Here is a 17,637-nt window from a genome sequence, read left to right on the forward strand (position 1 = left end):
GTTCATGCTGAAGTCATCTTCAAAGCTCCTATGAGAATTAACATGAGAAACACTTTTTTGGACCCCCCCCTTCTCCTTTTTCTCTGCCAGAGCTTGACGGATCACCCATGCACAACTAGAATCACCAAGGCACTTCTTTTGGAAAATTCCTTGAAGATTTGTCAAACAGCCAAAAATAATTTTTGGGCATGTGGCCTGGCTCACTCCTTCTTTAAATCAACCTGCCTCTTGAGGAGATACAACCACACTCTTTGTGACATGACAGCTATGATCGTGCCAAATCTGCTGGATCATTTAATTGACCATTTTGCGGAGGGTGTCCATGATGACTAGGATGTATCCAGACACCTCACTTGGAGTGGGTAAAAGGCAAAAAGTAAGTTGTTCACTGTATTGACTGTGAACATAACTTTAAATATGTCCTCTGCTGTTGCTGTTTTCCTCTGCCACTACCATTTCTACGATGGTACTGAGGTTTTTTGACTGCTGACCTTGTTATTTTTCACTCCAAGATCTGACAGAATCTTTCCCTGCATTTTTCTCTATCAGATAAAGAACTCCACCATGTCAGAGAAAGCACCTTTGCGTTTTACTTATGGGTACATAATATTACAAGCTGTACTTTCTAAATCTGTATCAGCTTCAGGCATGACCTGAAGGCCTTATCTACATGCCACAATGTAGTCAACAATGCACAGGACAAAGACTTCACCTTAATCTGTGTTTCCGCCATCCTGACATACATGCCAGTTCCCATGACATGAAAAGTACATGCTTTACAATAGCAGTATCTAATGCAGGGCAAAGAGGGCCTGATCTAGGCCACCTTTTCAGGATACCCAAATAAAGTAAACGTACATACTATGGATATGATTAGAACTCATTTACATATGGCGGTCCTGAGTATCTGGCAGGAACCTATACTATCTGGACTACACTGTACATCCTTGCTTTAAAGGGTCATCCTCTTTTTTGCTCTGCCTCCAGGGAGTGTGGTGGGCTACATCTGAAACTGTAACAGATTAAACGACAACCTGATGTTACAGCTAAGTAATATTTTTCATTGCAACACGTGTCTTCTATTATACATAGACAAGCTACATAAAGCAATACCTTCACCTTCCCAAAGTGGTGAGGATGTGTATTTTAAAAAGAGCATCCAAATAATATTGTCAGAATTGTTTGGCCAATTAGAACCTCTTTTTCACCTCTTGATGCATGGCAAATTACCAAGTAAGCGTCATGCAAATGTCTGAGCAATGTTTCCTAAAGCCACATGGTGGTACCTTTCTTGCATGTAGAATATGGTCCACATTCAGAGGGGAGTTGTTGACTATCATTAGCATAATTTTTATGTATTCAAAGTACGTTGCATCTTGTGGTCAGGCCAGATTTTGGGACAGTTTTTAGGTCGAGCCTGGACAGTGCATGCGCTGCTCTGCGAGACATGCTGTATTCAGGTATGGACTTGAAGCTCCTCCCATTTTCTGCCCATGTTTTTAATTGACGCCTGTCACTGTCGTATGTAAACTGTGGCTTCTCATAGGTCAATGGGCTTAGTAGTCCCTCCTTAGTAGCGCCTTGTCTTATCTTGTAACCTCCCATACGGACTGGCCCTCTTGCGTGCATTGTTACCCGGTAGGCTTTAATTACAGCCTCCGAGCAATATTTTCTTTAACGACTTTCTCCTGCCTGCCGTTGCAGGCCAGAAATGCTTTTATTTTTTTAACCAGCACACGCGCCTTTCTTTATGCATCCTTTGCTATATTAATGTTTTTTTTTTTTTTGTTTTTTTAAAGGGCCGAATCATCGCGTCTGAACTTTAAATATGATTAGTGAAAACGTGGCATGGGGCATCACAACGTCGTGCTTTAACTTTAAATATTATTACTGAAAGCATGCCATGGGGTGCTTTTACAAAACAAAAAACAAAAATGTTTTTGTTAACTTGACAAATGCTTTTTTTTGTGTAAAAGCGCCCCATACCGCGCTTTCACTTTAATAGTGGCCGTGCACCTTTACTTTAGACGTGGGTTGTCTAAAGAAAGGGGCATGCCTGCAATTAAAGTGAAAGCGCAGCATGGGTCACTTTTACAAACAACCATTTGCAATGTAATAGGTCTCGCATTTGCGAGTGTTTAAGCTATTGGCACTGTAAATGACAATGTCTTTTATGTATGTCTTAAAAACCAACACATAAATAAAAGGCAATCTCATTTACAATGCCAATAGCACAAACTCTCGCAAATGTGAGACCTATTGCATTGCAAATGCTTTTTTTCTGATGTGGTTGGGCCATAAAACATTTGTAGGTAAAGCTAAAAGATGTTCTGCAATCAATATAGTACATAACTCAGCAGACATATAGAGTGTGTTAGGAACAAACTTTGATACCCTCAGCACTTCTGCTAAAGGTAAACTAGGGTTTACTGAGGAAAGAAGAAAGTCTACATTGCAAGAGAGTTCTGGCTGTTAGTCTAGCTGTCAATGTAATGCCATGGACAAAGCAAAAAAAAAGTGGATCCAAAGGGACCATTCCAGGACCAAAGCACCTGAGAGTTCCTTAATACTTCTTCAGTTCTATTTCTTTCATTAGATTGAAAATTAGGTACAACTTAGTTAAACGTGAGCTGTTCCATCAGCACAAAAGACATCAATACTTCCTTAAGCAATCCCGGAAGTAGAGCTTATACAGCTTTCGGGCAGATTTACTGAATGCATAACTGTTTCTTCTATTAACTGTACAGCCTGAAAGCTTTACTTTTGTGAGGAAGCCTTTTATTAAGTGCCATATCTCAAAATCCAGAAGTCAACAATGGCAGGCAAAACAGAATGGACACAGTCACAGAGGAAGGTGACTTCATTCTGAGAATAGTTCACTGCTCTACTGCACAAACTTACTGAATCTAGAGCTATATGCAAAGACCATCTGCAAACGTCAGCTACTGCACTGAAGCTAAAATGCGTTGGTGCAAAGTGGGGCTATGTCTCTTCCAAATGTAAAGAACTCACTTACAGCCAGTAAAGAAGGGAAACTGTTCCCTGCGCTGATTGGTGCAAAGACCAGTAGACACAACTAGGTCCATTCACTTAGAAAATGGTATTTTGTGAGAATTTGGTATAAAAAAAATAATCAAAACACATCCAAACCTCAAAAAAAACTTTTTTTTGGGGGGGGGGGGGGGGGGGGAGGAGGAGCCTTTTTCAGTAATGGGAGTAGAATGGTGGAATGGACGAGCAAATGAGGAAGAACAGAAAGGAGAAGATTTAAATCTTGAAAAGTTAAATGTGTTTAAAAAGATGCAGAAAAAAGGCCTCTTGGACCAACACCATCCTAGCTGATGTGTGGATTGAAGTAACTTCTACCCACAGGTTCTTAAAAGCAGACTAATAGCATTAAATAGGAATAATACACATAATTTTAACAGAATAAATAAACTTACTGCAGTCTGGGCCGTAATGTGAGTGCATCCCACAATCTTCGCTCCAGCCAATGGCTTTTCTCCTTGAGCCCGCTTCCTGAGAGCCATGAGGGCAGGCATTTCTGCAAAGGGAAACATTAAGAAGTGTAAGCAAGTATTTAGAGTTTGGAAAGGTAAATAATTAAACGGCGATACGCTGCAACTGTATCTCCTCAGGATACAGCTATTGAGAGTGAATTCTTAAAACTCCAAGCAATCTCTCTCCCTTAAATATTATTTCTCCAAAAGCTCCTGCTTTAGCCACTGAAGGGAATCGAATGGGAGAACAAGCATTGGCATAGTTAATAGGTCTCGCCTTTAGGACCTTTTAAGTGTTTAGCTAGAACTATTGGCTTTGCAAATGTATTAACGATATGTTGAAGAGCAGTGTGGCTGGAAAGGTATTATAAAAACAATTTATAAGCATTTTTGTTTCAGACTACCATAACGTTTGGACGGTCGATAGGTGTGCTTGTGATGGTTCTCAACTTTTTGTGTTTGTTGTAGATTTGTGTTGTTGATATGTAGTATGGCTAAAAGCTTTTGGTGTAAAGTGAAATTGATTGAAGGTTTGCAAATTAGAGTATAGTTTGCTATTAGCGTTGTAAATGTAAAGCTTTTTTACTTATGTGTTCTGGAGTGAAATGGATGTATCTGGTGTGTTGTGCAGTGGAAATGTGGTGTTGAATTTTGTGTATATAAATGATGTGGAGTGAGATTGTGAGTTATGGAGATTATGTATGTGGTATGGCATTTTGTGGTGTGTTATGTAGTGGAGTTTAATTATGTGGTGTGCAGTTTATATTTTGTGGTGTGATGGGGAATTATGCGGTGTGCATTGTATGTATGTGGTGTGTTATGTAATTGTGTTGTTGGGAATAGATCGGGCTGCGGGTTAACTGGTCTAAGACTTCTCTATTTCCGGTGAGCCCGAACCTACAGGCGCTGCCCCAGGTGCAAGGGATCCGATGGGAGGCGCAGTGCCTGCCCTACTTGGGAGTCCTCATTTACCATACACAAGATGGGCTCCTGGAAGGCAACATTAGTCGGGCACTCCGTAGAATTAAAGGGAGTATGGAGTTCTGGACTGCTTTGAAGATGTTGGTGGCAGGGAGGGTGGCCTTGCTCAAAATGATAGTATTGCCAAGATTGTTATATTTTTTCAGGACTCTCCCAGTATGGATACCCGGGGCGATGTTCCGGCAGTTGAAAATGATGGTGGGAGACTTCTTGTGGGGGGCCGGTAGGAGGCGGGTTGCACTAGACAATGATGCGCCCCAGGGCAGCAGAGGGTTGGGCAGTGCCGGACTTTGAAAGGTATCATCTGGCAGCCCAGCTCCAATGGCTCACGCAGGCGGTGGCGGCGATGTTTAGAGGGCCCAACCCGGGCCATAACTGCTGGGTACCGAGACATGTGCTTTCTTATATCCTAATGGGGCAACGCCTGCGTAGAGATACTATTACGAATGAGGAGAGAACAATGCAACGTTGTTGGATTCGGAGTAACAAAAAGCATGGAGTGGAGTGCCCCTACGCACCTGAACCCCCGATAGGGGCGTGTACAGCGCTACCCCATGGTGGAGATTGGTCCGCATTGTGGACTTGGGAGGAGCAGGGACTATTTATGATGGGTGACCTCTATGATGACGGTGTCTTATTGCCGTTCGAGCTTACGAGATAGCTTTGACCTACCGCGGGGACACTACTTATTGCACGCGGCGCTAGTAGCGGCGATTCAACGCAGGTGGAAGATGGGGCTATCAGAACCAAAGACATCGTTAATCTGCCAATATGTAGCTATGGCGGCTGGTACTTTCAAGGCTGTCGCGTGCCTTAATAGGAGAATGGAACAAGAGGGAAGGCAGCCGATGGATCGCCTAAAGGAGAAGTGGGAACAGGACTTGGGGAGGGGCATTCCGGACACTACTTGGCCCAAGCTAGTAAAAAGAGCATGGAAGAGCACGAGGAATGCTAGGTTCCAGCTAATACAGTTTTATGTGCTACATAGAGCGTATATGACCCCGAAGCATATTAAGCAGATCTTTGGGGTAGACAAGGCTGACTGCCCTAGATGTGGAACAGAAGAGGCGGACTTTCAGCATATGCTGTGGTCCTGCCCGAATCTGACTGTATATTGGGACGACGTAATTACGGCGTTGGAGCTGGCAACAGAGCGAACACTTAATAGGGATATGGCGGTGAGCTTGTTGCATTGGTTTCCGCGCACAAAACGCAATAAGGTGACCAGCAAATTCATAGATTTGGGACTGATATTAGCTAAAAGAGAGATAACCAGCCATTGGAAGCATAGTCAGGGACCTAGAGTGCAGAGGTGGAAACACGAATTCCTTAAGTGGGCAGCGAGTGAAAGTGTGATCCAGCTACGACTGGCGCATAGGTACCAGAAAGAGACGATGTTGGAAGTGGCGCGAGCTTGGGAAGCGCTAGTTGAAGCACTGCGCAGATCTGACGGAGACCAGGAAGATGAGCTGGCCCACCACTAGACCACGGGTCGCAGAGAGCACAGGGGGGGAACGCGGGGACTGGAAGCGCAGTAAAAGGGGAGAGCACTGGGTGGCATGGGGAGAGAGGCCGGGCAACAGCAAAGGCACATAGTAGGCATACACCTATAGGTCAAGACACATTGAGATTGGCAACTGCTGGGGGAGCACACTGGAGGGAGGGGTAGGGGTGGGGGTGGGAGGGGGTAGTAGTTTTGTTGATGGGGAGGGTTGAGTGAAGTAGATATTAGGGTGTGATGAATGCTAAGAGTCCGCGGGATGCAGGAAACAGGAGCATGGATAATAATGTAAACTCTTATGGTTGCACAGCATAACAATTTTGTACGTGAGAAGGGGAGAGCAATTTATAACTGTGTATTGTATGCAACAACTGTGAAGGAGATGATGTTGAGAAGGAAATTGCAAATAATAAAAAATTTATTAAAAAAAAAAAAATGGAACATTAGGCGGAAAACCTCAAAACCTTATTTTATAACTTTTCCATACATTACCTAGAACCCATATGAAATATGGTCAGATAGGTTTCCCTCGCAACTGGGGCACGGATCAGTGGAATCAGAGTGAATCCATTCATTATCTCTTGGCAGCTAATGCCTTTCCAAATGATGCAGACATTTTTTTCTGTCCCTGGCAGGATGCTCCTGCATTCGTTAATAAAGGCATGCTCTGGTGCTATTGTCAGTGCTACTGCCCCTTCCAATCAAGTGTATGAATGAAGGTAGAAGCCTCTCCAATAAAGCATCATATTTTCTCAATTAAGCTCCCTTCTGTTCTCTAAACCAGAGCACTTCAAAGTTTCGATTTTCATCTAAATTTGTTTGATTACCTAATCTGCATGTCTCCAAAAGGGTATCTGCATCGAAGTAAGATTGCTAATCTTCTGCTATGCATTCAGGGTAAGTGATATTTGGCAGACACATTGAACGCCTCAAGACCACCTGCTGACAGCTCTTCTAACTGTTGGCAGAGCAGACTACCAGATCAAAGGTGATCATCCAAGATTGAAAGAACTCTCCAAAGCCCACATTCTTGAGTGAGGAGGTCCTTAAACAGCTCTATTTAATCCCACAATGAGTGGTTACAGCAGCTCAGGTGAGCTTTGGAGCTTCCTGCCACAGAGGTCTTGTCCACAGAGTTCTATTCATGTAACCTCTTCCTCTGGAGGATTAATGATGCCTAAGACTCAAAATGGAACTGGTGACAAAAGGCCGATTCTCAACAATAGGAATATGAAATGGGAAAGGGAATTTTAGCTATTGAGTGCCTTCTCTAAGGGACACCACACCGTAGGGCTTAACAGTGTGTCCAAGCAATGATGAGGTGTACAAATCATCACTACCAACACACTTGCAGGGATGAGACCCCAAGATATTGGTTTTCTCTCCTCTTTCCTAAAGAACCCAGAATTGCTCACAGGGAAGCTTCATCTGTCCTTCAACCACTAATCTGGCATTTACGGACATATTTCACTGCACTCCTCAGAGGGATGTGGATCCATGTGATTAGGCACCCAGACTGGGCTCATTGTTCAAAATGTATATATACCTGACTGGAGACAGTTCCCAAACAGAACCAGCATAGTGGTTGAAATGGAAGATTTTGAGAAATTATTTTTGGAAAACAAGAGAAAAATAATTTTTCTACCTCCATATAAAAGGATGAACAATGGATGTGTAAGATGCCGAATGAAATCACAAGAATCACCTCAAAGATATTATCCGAAGTACTGCCTTCGGGGATCATCACCATACAAACAGGAAGAATGTCTCAAAATGACGCTGCTGTGCATTGTTAACAGTGGATAATTCCTTAAAGGTATGTTTAAATTCTATGTAATGGGGAATGCCAAAGTATACTATTCCCTACTTTGTTTTCCGTTTCTGGGGCAAACAAAAGTCAATCCTAATTACGTTTCTCTGTACCAAGACAAGATTTTGCGGCTATTTGAAGGTTTTCATCAAAAAAAATCGAGCATGTTCCAGCATACAAGGTTGAAGAAGTTCTAATGTTTATGAATACTAAGAAAATCGGATGACTGAGATCTGATAGATATAGGTGGAATGAAGAACGTAACCTGATTTACCAAAATTTGCACAAAAATATTACTAATCCACTAATCCTAAAACTGCCGATGCAACTACACGTTTGAGAGTCAAGACATTGGAACCCATGAATAAAAACTGTTAGACAAACATTAAGATTGGATTGCTTTTTTCAAACTGCCGCTAAACCACATGCTAAACCACATGCACCGTAAAGTGATCTTTACTAGGCAAAGATTTTGAAGTTCCAAAGTTGAGTTGGTCTAGCTATCAACATTTAATGTGCAGCAAGTACACTTGTGTAGTGATGCACAAAATACAGGGTCGGCATCAAAGATTTTGTAAATAGCACACCGGGTTTAAAACGCTATCAACATTCATTAACATGCACTGGAAATACATTATCAGGTGCAAAGTGGCAGGTAACTAATGTAGCTCAGTTCTACCCCCCACAAAATTCCAAGGCGCTGAATTTTCCACCCGAGTTGACAACTATTTTGTGGAGCCTTCTCTTGTTTTCTTCCAAATGACTGAACTTAACAAGTGGCTCTGTCCTTTCTATGTCCTGAGGATGACCCTGTCCAACTCTTGGCCAGAAGGTTGAATAGGGCTAATGTCAACGTCTTACTTAAGCCTGCAGATGTTTCGTGAATGGCGCCCTTATCCATTTATAACTCGTCTATTTGTAACAGTATATACTATTTGTTAAGCATCATAACTAACGGAGTCAGCAGCAAAATTGTTGATTCACGCCACCGTTTTTTTTTATGTATATTGCTGAATAATGGACTCTAGACCGTTTATAATAATTGTAAATATTCTTTTATAAAATGCAACTTTATTTTTGCACTTCTGCCTTCTTAGGATTCTCTGCATACAATACACAAATGGGAAAGAAAGTAATGCAACCCATCATTTCATCCCACAGAACTATCAACAGCTGCTGCAGGCTGGTTTCAACTGTCGTAACATGAACATTGTGTGCCCTCATCAATCCTTCACATGGATGAAAAGGTGAAAAAGTACACAAATGGCAAAGAGAAAATAACAACCTGTCATTCCTTCACCCTCACATCCGCCCACCATCAACAATTAGTATGACTGGGAAAGACTGGGACCCCTCAAATGAGACGAACCTCAGTTTTTAGCGCAGAATGCAATGCACTGTGGGTCGACAGACAAATCAGATGATGGCAGCTTGATTTATTGACTAGTGCCAGAATCGGAATGAAGATTTCTCTCACTCAGAGCAGCTTTTAGGTCTTGTTGTTTTATCTGGCGTAGACCAATCTTCAGGGTGTGTTGAAGCACTTCCAAGAGTGCATGCACTCTCAGCTTTACAATTTTTTTTGTGCCGTTTTATATAGCGCGACCTCGACCCAAAGGTATCAGAGCACTATCATGAGCACCAGTTGTATTACAGACGGACACATTAATTTCGAGGCACGGGGAGATTAAGTGATTAGCCCAGAATCACAGGATGCTTGCGCCTCTCTCCAGAAGCGAACCTGGTTCCCCAGCTTCTAAATCGGCCGCTCTAGCGTTAAGCCACATGATGTGCCATTTAAACTATCACCTGCAAAATCACATGCTTCACCTAATCCGTGCTAGAAACCATAAACACTGGATTAGTTGATATATTTCAATACTCTATGAGCAGACAATCGAAAATACATACCTTGCTCAGCAATTTCAATCTCTCTGCGTCCAAACTCAGCCTGTTTGATGTTTTTGACACAAAAGTCTGAGCCGCCTTTCGAGTTTTTTTGCTGCTTATCACGCGGAGAGGTTTCATCATCAGAACTGTCTGTGTACGAAGCAGCTGGGGATAAGAAATAAAAGATTTGAGATATAGGAGAACATTGAGACAAGCGGTCATATCTATGTATTTAGGTTATATTGAGGTCTCATCACCCAAGTAAACAAGATATGTAGGAGTGCAATTAATACATATAGAACACCTTCAATTCGCTTCTTTTAGGATTAACTATTGCAGTGAGCACAACAGTTAAGTCTGTCTTGTTGGAGGAGGAGTTACAGATGCTAAACCAATAGTAAACCGTCTTATTTAGGTTGGAGGTAGCCGTGACCACTATGGTTACAAACTACAATAACCAATGTAATTGACCCAAAGCTAGAAGACGCCTCTCCCTTACAAATAACCCCACACACTCCACTACCCAAGACACGCTCCACATCATGCCGCGCCACACCACACCAATACCCTCAGTGAGTAGCCTCAGTTTCACCAATCACAGAAATATGGAATGGAAGTATACGTATTATTGATTAAATGGCTTTCTTATAGTATACATCAACATACAATGACAATGAATACTTTTACTGTTTCAGTTCATTAAAACCATCACAATATTACAATTATTAGGACTTAATTTTTAAAAGCTAAGAATAATTTACGAAACAAGAGCGACCGTACATTGGAAACATGAAAACTCTATCTTCATTAATATAATGACACTTAAAAGTTAACAACTCTAAAACAGATACCAATCTGTTCTGTTATCAAACCCTTCATCTGATGGGGGCCATTGTCAAGAATTTTACCAGTTTACAGTTTGTCTGCAGGTTCCCTGGTTTGAGACTCACTAGTATTGCCTCTCTGCATGTTCAAGTGCCTCTGTTGTTAAAACTCTTTTTTAATAATGTTAATTGTTCAGACTAGGGCAAATGCAAACCAGATGAATGAAGTCCTCCTTTTTTGCTTTACAAAGTGTACATTCTATGGGTCCACTGTAGTCCCAGGTTGGTTGATTAGCCAGCACTGGAAATTTGTCAAACCGCAAGGCCATTAGTCTGTGCTTTGTGTGTGCTGGAAAAGAGGTGCCAGGTATAACGCCGGGCTCAAGGCATCATAGTTTTTAATCATCACCATTCAGGCGTGTGATTGGGAACTGAATTTGGTTTTTTTGTCTTCTAGGCACGATTTAAAATGTTACTGCTTAATCTGTAGCCCTTTTGGAAGTATCATATGGCACGCTCCTATTCCACAGTTCAGTTACCTACAGCTGTCTGATGAAATCATTCAAATATTTGTAATAAGCAGGCTGCCTATCACTTTATAGAGCCATCCATAGGGCACTATTTAGCGGGGAGTCTTGTGTTTGCGCATCTTATATCAGCATTTTATTGCAGTGGACCTTCTGCCTAAACCTACATGGTTGTTAACTGGCAACCATGTAGGTTGTGTTCAACGTACGGAGCTCCTGAATGACATTTGTCAGTTACGAATACATTGGCTAAGTGCGCTACCCATAGCAGCTCTGGCATATTTGAGTTCTTTATCACTTTCGCTGGTCTACTAAACCCATTTATGGTCTCACAGAAATTCCTTGAGTTCTTTTCCTGGCGTTGAATATTATCCTTGTCCAGAATGCGTCTTTACTACTCTCCTATCCTCCCAAAGATGTTTTTTGTACCCAGAGACAACACTGCTGAGTTGCGGTTCTTAATAATCTGGTGGCTTTCTTTAGTTATTTTCTTAATGCAGTGCATGGAGCCGAAAGAGCAGTTTGCCCTTTATGCGATGTTGGTAGTCCAGATCTCACTGAAACAGCTTGTGTTAAGTTAACAACTCAGCATTGAATTTTGTCCAAGCAACAATTTGATTATTACTAGTATTGATACTATTTGTCAAGAGGTCTCTGGCCAGGGTGGCGAGATTAGCTATTGAATTGTCATTTCATCTCAAATGCTTTAAATTGGTCGAGTTTCAGGTACCTATTTCCATTGGAGCCAGTGAGTGAATTTAAGGACTTCGCCCTAGCGATAACTTCTGGGGGGAATGATCACGATCTATTGAGTATTGGACTTTATATTGCTAAATTAGTGGGATTAGTGGCAGTGAAGCAATTGCGTAGTCAATGATGGATCTGGAGTTTGGACCATAGGGAGCATAATTTGGGGGAATATCATCTGAAAACCTTCCATTCAGGATCCTCATACCTAGGAATTTCAGATTTCTTACAAATCTTTCCCCGTTTAGGTCCCTCCGTTTGAAGACTACTGGGCTTAATTGAGTCGGGACGTTCCAATAAGAATTGTCATCTTCATCAGGAGTGTAGATTTAGTTTGTGTTGAAATCCCCCATCAGTATTAAGTCCCATGTTGGGTTGGCTTGCTTGTAGCCAATTATCATTGAAGTTATTGTTTCAAGAAGAACCTTTCTTTTTAACTGGGTTAGGGTGATCATAGACATTGAATAAAAGAACTTGAGGTCTGTAGTTTGTGTCCAATTTACTAATATATGTATATATATATATATATATATATATATATATATATATATATATATATATATATATATATATATATATATATATATATATATATATATATATATATATATATATATATATATATATATATATATTACCTACTGGCGGTCGCCAGTAGGTAGTTATAGTTAGGACCACGTTTCCATAGGAAATCCGCAACATTCTATTTTGAATAACTTTGGCGCCGGTCGACGAATCCTCGCGAATTTTTCAAAATAGGTGGGGCGCTACGCTCCGCTCCTTCCCTGAAAGTCTCGGGGGGATTCGTCAAGCGGGGGCTGAGATAAAAGGGGGGTCCCAAAACGCGTTTTTCCAATGCATTTTTCCATAGGACCTTTAGACAGGGCTACAGCCCGAACGGCTGAACAGAATTTAATGAAATTTGGCAGAGAGGTAGTCCCCAGGTCAAGGAAGTGCCTTTTGTAGGTTTGGTGTAAATCTGTTCAGTAGATTCTGAGAAAATAGCCTTTAAATCAATATATATATCTGTGGCAGCTTACGGTGCGCTTACCGTGCGCTTACCGTAAGCTTACCGTACGCGTACGGTGGCGTGCGCGAGCGCGATTCTGATTGGCTCTTAGATCTTAGTAAACATTCGAGTCGGTCGAAACCAGGAAGCGGCGGCCGCCATTTTCTCTCTCGCTTCCTGAGTTGGGCAGCAAAAACGTACCCCAAATATATGTAAAGAGGCAGTTTCATGAGATCCTAACCACCCAGCATTGATACAGGGGTCCCCAAACCACCCCCAAGCCCAAAAAAAAATAAAAAAATTTTTTCGGAAAATCGCCGATTACGCTTACCGTACGCCCACGGTAAAAAATTATAAAAAAAAAAAAACTATCCACATTCTCCCCACCCCGTGTGCAATGGTGCCCGAAGAATACATTTCACAAAGATGCGCAAAATATGTCCCCCATGTGCGCACGGTGCGCGAAGCGCATCGTGCGTACATGGTTTCGCGCACCGTGCGCACATGGCCCATCCCGCTTAACGTGGGCACGCGGTGTGCGCAGCGCACCGCGTGACCACTGTGCGTGCACGGCACTAACTGCGTAAAGTGGGCGCGCGGTGCGCGAGTTATAGTTGCCTGCAGTAACTATAACGGGGGAATTTCATTGGTTTTTTATCAGTAAAATGTCCAGCTAACTATAACATGTGCGAAACCTATGGTTTTTTCAGTGAATATATATATATATATACATATATATATATATATATATATTATCTGCTGGCGGTCGCCAGTAGATAGTTATAGTTAGGATTGTGTTTCCATAGGAAATCTCAAAATTCTATTTTGAATAACTTTGGCGCCGGTTGACGAATCCTCGCGAAATTTTCAAAACTAATGGGGCGCCCCGCTCAGCTCCTACCCTGAAAGTCTCGGGGTGATTTGTCAAGGGGGGGGGCGAGAAAAAAGGGGGGTCCCAAAACGCGTTTTCCCCATGCATTTTTCCATAGGACCTTTAGTCGAAGGTACAGCCCGAACGGCTGAACAGAATTACTTGAAATTTGGCAGAGAGGTAGTCCTCAGGTCAGGGAAGTACCTTTTGCAGGCGGTGTCAATCTGTTCAGTATTTCCTGAGAAAATAGCATTTAAAAGCATATAAATATCTATACGCGCGCATCGTGCGCGCACTGTGCGTGCACGGTGCGGTGCGCGAGCGAAATTCTGATTGGAAAAACATTTGAATCGGTCGAAATCAGGAAGTGTCGGCCGCCATTTTGTCTGTTGCACTGAAAAGGAAAGGTGGAAAAAAGGTGGAAAACGTGAAAAGGGGGCAGGGAAGAGAGATCCTGACCCCCTAGCCTTTGTCAGGGGGTCACAGAAGGACCCCCAAGGGTGAAAAAAACATTTTATTATTTTTGAAAAAAATTGCGGGGGTGCGCGCACGTTGCGCACAGCGCACCGTGCGCCCAAAGCGCGCGCACGGTGTGTGCACGGTGAAAAACCTTGGAAAAAAAAATAATAGTAAATACATGACTTAGCATTTAAAAAACCTTGCAAATTCACTTAAAAAACCTTAGGTTTCACACATGTTATAGTTAGCTGGACATTTCACCCGTAAAAAACCAATGAAATTCCCCCGTTATAGTTAGTTCAGATAACTATAACTCGCGCGACCGCCACTCCATCACAAGGATGATGTCATGAGTGATGCCACTGACCATGTCATGAGTGATGTAATATGTGACGTCATGAGCAGTGGATTGCGGGCGTGCAAGTTATAGTTATCTGAACTAACTATAACGGGGGAATTTCATTGGTTTTTTACGAGTGAAATGTCCAGCTAACTATAACATGTGTGAAACCTAAGGTTTTTTAAGTGAATATATATATATATATATATATATATATATATATATATATTTTTTAATTTTAGTTATTGGGTTTTAACCATAAAGAACAAAAGACAACAGACAGTCTAAACAACACATCTGTAAATGGTACGGGATGTAGTAATATACAGTCGCAACATATTACATAGAGCACATGCATCATGTTCACATACTAGTAGGGTCGACCGCCATCAGATATGGCTATAAGCCCACGGCACTAACATCTCACATATAGACCCAAGTTAGCGTTGTTCAAAAAAAAGGGAAGTTCAGTACAGGATCCATATCCCCAGTCCCACATACAAGATTTATCTCATATAACGCCACGAGTTTCTCCCACCCAACGGAGAGTGAGCATAACAGTTATAGTGTTCTTCCCACATCAGTAGCCGCCACATCACCTTTGAGTTCAACTCCCAGCGGATACCCCAGCAGGAGCTATATGTAGCGGTTTCAGTAGTGCGTTGTAAGAGGTATTGTTTAAGGGGTCCCCATATGTCCTTGGGTCGAGATTTGCATGGCAACAATTCCGCATAAATTGCCTCTTGGTCTTGAATATAGATCAAGTCATCTAACCAGTCTTTGAACTTGGGGGCACGTTCCCTGCCCCATCTGCATGCCACACAACGTTTCACTAACAATAGTGCAAGTGTGACAAAGCAGCGACAGGATCGTGGAAGACGTTCAGTATACCCCAGCAGCGCTAGAAGGGGACTACATTCAATAATATCGGATGTCATTTGCGTGAGTGCGCCAAAGACCTCCATCCAGTATTGCGAAACACGCGGGCATTCCCACGCTAGGTGCATAAAGCCGGCTCCTGGGATACCACAACGATCACAATTATCGGTGTCTCTCAAATAGAGTCTATATAGCTTTGCGGGTATGCAATATAGACGTTGTATATAACGAAAATGAATAATACGTAGTCTACAACTGGCGGAAATGCGTGCAACCTGCATACAGCAGTACCTCCATTGCTCCAGCGTTAAATCAGTACCCAAGTCTGCAGACCAGGGTTGCATTGCGACATGTGTAGGCTCTGGCTGCTGGAGACGGATATTATGATACAAGGCCGACACCATGTGCCCAGGGTCATCAGCACCCAGCATGCGATGCAATGGTGCCAAGTGCTCCGGTTCACGAGGAAACTCCGGGATAATGGCCTGTAGTCCTTGTTGTAAGCGTAAATAAAAGAATGTGTCTAGCGGAGTGTGAGGCATCTGTGGGAAGAATTGCTCAGCAGAGCAAAACTTCCCATTTAGGAAGAGATCCCCCCCATGTAGTAATATTCAGTCGGGCACAGAGTTTATGAAACCCTGTTTCTTGCAGTAAAGGCATCCGGGGATGATAGAAGAGAGGTAGTAGCGGCGAGTAGATGAGGGCGATGTTAAGACGACGGCCGATTTTATGCCATGCGGTTATTGTACTCGTGAGAGTGGTGGGTGGCACATTTCTGGCAGGGGCGGGTTCATGTATCTTCCCACTGAACGGTATTGGGTCCGCCAGCCAGTGCTCGGCCGCAATTTGGGCCATGCAGGGTGGGGGGTACATCCAAAAATAAGCATAGTGCGCCTGCACACATTCAAAATAAAATTCTAAATCCGGTAAATCAAACCCACCTTGTGCATATGGCTTCGTGAGAACTGCCCATTGCAAGCGGGGTTGCTTACCCCCCCAAAACAATCTCAACTCAGTTCTCAGAGAGGCAAAGAAATGGCGCCAGGAGGGTGGTAAGGAATGTTCAAAAACAAATAAGAATTGCTGGAGTATCACCATTTTTATCAGGGATGCACGTCCCGCCATTGATAAAGGCAGGGCTATCCACCGTGTGATATTGCTTGTGAGGCGTTCCATGGCCGTGCCATAATTAAGACTGAGAATCTCATCCCGGGTCGCTCCAATTTGGATCCCTAAATAACGGAGAACAGTATCGCACCATTCCAGGGGAAAATCAGGTGTGAATTTTGCTACAGCAGGCGTAAGGGGAAAAAACTGCGATTTTGCCCAGTTAATGTGGATTGCAGACAGGTGTCCAAACACAACAAATTCCCGTAGTAGGGGATTCAGGTTGTTTTGCAGGTCTCTGACATATAATGTCATATCGTCTGCATAGAGCGATATTAAGATTTGTCGTAGGTTACAGCGTAACGCACAATCTAGATGATGCTGCCGCAACCTACAGGCCAAGGGTTCTATCGCAAGGGCAAAAAGCAGTGGAGATAGGGGGAACCCCTGCCTAGTGCCGCGCGAAATGGGGAGTTCAGCAGACATGTGTCCATTTATAAGAATTCGGGCTGTGGGGCACGTGTATAACAGCCGTATCCAGGAGATAAAGTTTGCCAGGAAACCCATCCGGCATAGTATAGCATTAAGATAATCCCATTCCAGGGAATCAAATGCCTTCGTGACATCTAAGAAGACCGCCGCCATGGGTAATTCCATTCCAGTGCTATATTTTGGAGGATAGAAAATAACGTACGAAGATTATGTGTGGTGGCTCGCCCAGGTATAAAGCCTGACTGATCGGGCAATACTAGTTTATCGATTAATAAAATTAATCTATTGGCAATGGCCTTCGCTAGTATCTTTGTATCGCAATTTAACAGGGACAAGGCCCTACAGGAATCACATGAGGAAGGGACCTTTCCAGGCTTAAGTAAGGATGTTATCAAAGCCTCCCTCATGGATGGGAGAAGCCTACCACTCTCCAACGACTCAGTGCACACATCCTTCAACACTGGGGCCATGACATCAATGTAGGTCTTATAAAACTCGGCCGGGAGACCATCAAGCCCCGGGGCCTTGCTAGATTTTTGCTGCATTATGGCCTCTCGAATTTCGTTCAAATGGAGCACTGTGAAATTCCCTGTGATGGTCCTCAAGCCACCCCAGTGCCACTTCGCCCAAAAAGCTATCAAGGTCTATGCCGCCCCGTCGCTGTGAGGTGTATAGAGTGTAGTAGTGCGCCGTAAAACAA

General features: G+C 42.9%; 1 protein-coding gene across 4 annotated transcripts in view; it reads right to left on the reverse strand.

Annotated features, from left to right (window-relative positions):
- The window catches only part of AHCYL2 (adenosylhomocysteinase like 2), a 469,222-nt gene that overhangs the window by 206,272 nt on the left and 245,313 nt on the right, over positions 1–17,637 (reverse strand). For all 4 annotated transcript variants that reach the window (XM_085653637.1, XM_085653638.1, XM_085653639.1 and 1 more), the window contains exons 3-4: positions 9,704–9,847; positions 3,444–3,544 (exon numbers count right to left, since the gene is read on the reverse strand). In XM_085653637.1, coding sequence (XP_085509763.1) covers positions 3,444–3,544; positions 9,704–9,847 — 245 coding nt within the window. The remainder of the gene's footprint in view (positions 1–3,443; positions 3,545–9,703; positions 9,848–17,637) is intronic.

This window comes from Triturus cristatus, chromosome 4_1 (genome assembly GCF_964204655.1).
Source record: "Triturus cristatus chromosome 4_1, aTriCri1.1, whole genome shotgun sequence".
NCBI classification, from domain to species: domain Eukaryota; kingdom Metazoa; phylum Chordata; class Amphibia; order Caudata; family Salamandridae; genus Triturus; species Triturus cristatus.